We start from the raw sequence: 2,977 nt of genomic DNA, 5'->3' as shown, positions 1-2,977 counted from the left end.
TACACTTAAAATAATTATGTGTTCGTGTTTACTGTTATTATTAATAAAAATAATTTCTTTTATAATAATCTGGCTGACTGAATGTTGCGTATTGACTTGTATTATTTGCTACTAATTGAGGATAAGAAAAAATGGGGTAAATACTAAATATAATTGCACAAAGTCGATGTTGGAGCCACAACTGCTATTAATTTTAAATGTAATTGTTTATGTATTAATTTTCAGTGTAAATATTGTAATTGTTTGACCAAAAACTATTTTTAATAATAAATTAAAGCATAAAATTATAAATGAGCTATTTTTCTTTTAATAAACGCACTTGTTATAGAAATAATTAATTTATTTACAAAAAGGGGTATCACGGATACATTTAATCAATTAATTGATTACTTAACATTATTTATTAATATGTATAAAGGGAATAAATTAGAAATACTATTCGTTTTCGCTGTTTCCACTGTTTTTTGTTATAAATACTGGTTGACTAGCAGAATTTGATGCCCCACCCAATGAACACAGCTAAAATAACATTTAAATTAGTTTGAAAGTCTAACTATTGAAAATGGAGGCCTTAATGTTCAATATTTACTTGAATAATTTGGGGTTGAGCTGCTGCTTGAATGGGGGCTGCTTGTATAATTAGGGGCTGAGAAGTATTGTTTTGTAGTTGCATTCTTATCATTTGGAGTTGTTGGGGAGATAGCTGAATCTAAAAAGAAAATTAAATAAGTTTCAATGAAGTACATTATACAAGAACAAAATACAATTAAAACTTCAATTCAAATAATAGATTTAAGTAGGTTTAAGTTTATTTTTGGGCGTCAAAATTGCATTAAAACATAAAACTATCAGTTTTAAATGATTGAGAAATTCTTTGGGGAATTAACTCTTGATTTTATGCTAACTTACAGGTATTTGTTGTATTTCTCCACTTGGTGTTACAATTTGTTGAACAATTTGAATACCACCTGTTTGTGCTTGGGAAGGGGACGTGGGACTTTGAGGTAGCATGACCTGAGCTTGGGTTACATTTGTAGACGACGTGGTGGATGCACTGGCATTCTGTAAAAGTTTACACACATTCTCTTATGTGAGTTAACTGCCTTTACTGTGGTCTTTAGAAACAAGTGCCAAAAGCAGTTGAAAATAATTTACCTGGTCCACAGAACTAACTTGAACTGTTTGTACTTGAGGTTGTACGATTTGAATAGCATTTTGGGGTTGAGCTGTAGTAGTGGCAGCAGTAGTACTGGCTCCTGACTGTGTTGTACTGTTTGATTGTAGAGAACCTGCTTGATGTTGTTGAGCTAATGAAAAGTAGTAATGGACCTATCAAAAATTGATAATTTAAAATACAAAACAGGCCTATAGCAGACTATGAGAGGAGTTACCTGGTCTGCATTCACAGATAACTTTCCAGTACCTTCTTCCTTTACCTTCGTAGGTTTAATATCATCCCTGGGTACAATATCAATGAGAAAATCAAACTGGTCATATTTAGTTATGGCCATTGCAATATCATTTCTCTAAAAATAACCATTTCTTAATATATTAATCTATCAAAGCAAATATTATGAGAGCATACTTGTAATGTACGTCGTTTATTGTCTTCTGTGTGTATCCATGCCCTAAGTGTTAATTCATGTATAAATATTTCAGCTGCTTTAGCAAAGAGTAATGGTGCTTCTGCAGATATCATTTTAACTTCTTCATCAAGCTTCATTATCTTCTTTATTCTTGCCAAAGGTAGCACTTGTTGTTTAAGGTCCATCTAATGTGAAAAATAACACAGTTTATTAATGTGTTATTTAAAAACACCTGATAAATATGCTTACAACTCCAATTCCCCTTATGTCTTCCATTACTTTGGACCAAAACTGCTGGAGTTCTGCCTGGGCTTCGCTCTGGGTTTGACATTGATCTTCTGAAGTTGCTGGTTCTGCTTTAGATTCTTCTACAGTGTCGCTACTTATTATAAATAAATTGTAATGTAAATAAAACGTGAAAATAGACAGACCAGAATCCGTAATATAAATACTACATCAGTTTTTGCTAGGTTATTTGTTAAAGTGTAGTATCAAGCAAGTACTTACGCGTTTACAAAAAATACAGACATAGTAAAATAGTTTAATTTCTTTCTGGAAAATTAAATTCTTCTTGGTTAAATCAGGCCAATCACTTTTCTTCTATAACTTTTGCAATCCAATCATATTAAAAACTACGAAAATGAGACAAGTGATTCGTGGATTTCTTCTTATTGTTCTTACATCATTACACTAGTTGGACACTATTAACAAGAAATAAAAAACCAAAATTAATTAATTTAAGCTGCTTATGTGGTTTCTGTTATGTAGTAAAGCTTTAAAATTAACAAATAATTAATTTAATAATACATTTGAGAATTATAGGTTATAAACATGCAGATATAGGCCACTGTAAATCTCACCACCATATTGGCTACATAGCTTGTATAGTTCGCACATTTACTGACAGAGGGTCCTACCATTTATTGTTTTAATTATAATACAAAAACGTTCTTAATTAATCAAAAGTTATAATGTTTAATTTGCATTTAGAAAATAAATTGATGGTGAAGAGACTCCAACGAATTTCTTTTTTTAAAAAGCAGCAATAAAACTTGGATGACGAAATGGTGTTAAGATTCGGTTTCCTGTAAATAATTTTTGGGCTTTACTTTTTAGTGTTCGTATATGAAAAATTATTCCCATTTTTAACATTAATGATTACATTTTGGTCAAAGGGTGATTAAATCAATAACAACTATATAATAAATAAACATATTCATTCCTTCCTATCTAGTCAAAAAATATTTCTTCTTATAATACTATTTATTTGTACTTATGAGCGCCTTTATTTATTTCACTTCTTTTTTGTAAATCTAATATCAATACAATTTATATATTTGAAGATATTCATCTACTATTTACTTATTTTTTGTGTATATCTGCAATTTAAT

The 2,977-nt window shown here is 29.9% G+C and overlaps 1 protein-coding gene across 2 annotated transcripts; it reads right to left on the bottom strand.

The window, feature by feature from the left end:
* Nucleotides 1-357: 357 nt before the first annotated feature.
* Nucleotides 358-2,417, bottom strand: LOC108734370 (nuclear transcription factor Y subunit gamma). 2 transcript variants are annotated; one of them, XM_018465903.2, is made up of 8 exons: nucleotides 2,094-2,417; nucleotides 1,836-1,968; nucleotides 1,586-1,771; nucleotides 1,392-1,526; nucleotides 1,156-1,329; nucleotides 910-1,062; nucleotides 590-709; nucleotides 358-519 (listed from the first exon to the last, which is right to left on the bottom strand). In XM_018465903.2, the coding sequence occupies exons 1-8, from the start codon at nucleotides 2,114-2,116 to the stop codon at nucleotides 436-438; spliced, it is 1,008 nt and encodes a 335-aa protein (XP_018321405.1). In that variant the 5' UTR covers nucleotides 2,117-2,417; the 3' UTR covers nucleotides 358-435. The 2 variants fall into 2 exon arrangements, with proteins under 2 accessions (XP_018321405.1, XP_018321406.1); XM_018465904.2 differs by having other exon boundaries at nucleotides 1,836-1,965; nucleotides 2,094-2,416.
* Nucleotides 2,418-2,977: the final 560 nt, after the last annotated feature.

Source organism: Agrilus planipennis, unplaced genomic scaffold (genome assembly GCF_000699045.2).
Source record: "Agrilus planipennis isolate EAB-ADULT unplaced genomic scaffold, Apla_2.0 scaffold54, whole genome shotgun sequence".
Classification (NCBI taxonomy): domain Eukaryota; kingdom Metazoa; phylum Arthropoda; class Insecta; order Coleoptera; family Buprestidae; genus Agrilus; species Agrilus planipennis.
Note: the sequence above shows the minus strand (reverse complement) of the source record. Positions and strands in the feature narration are given on the sequence as shown.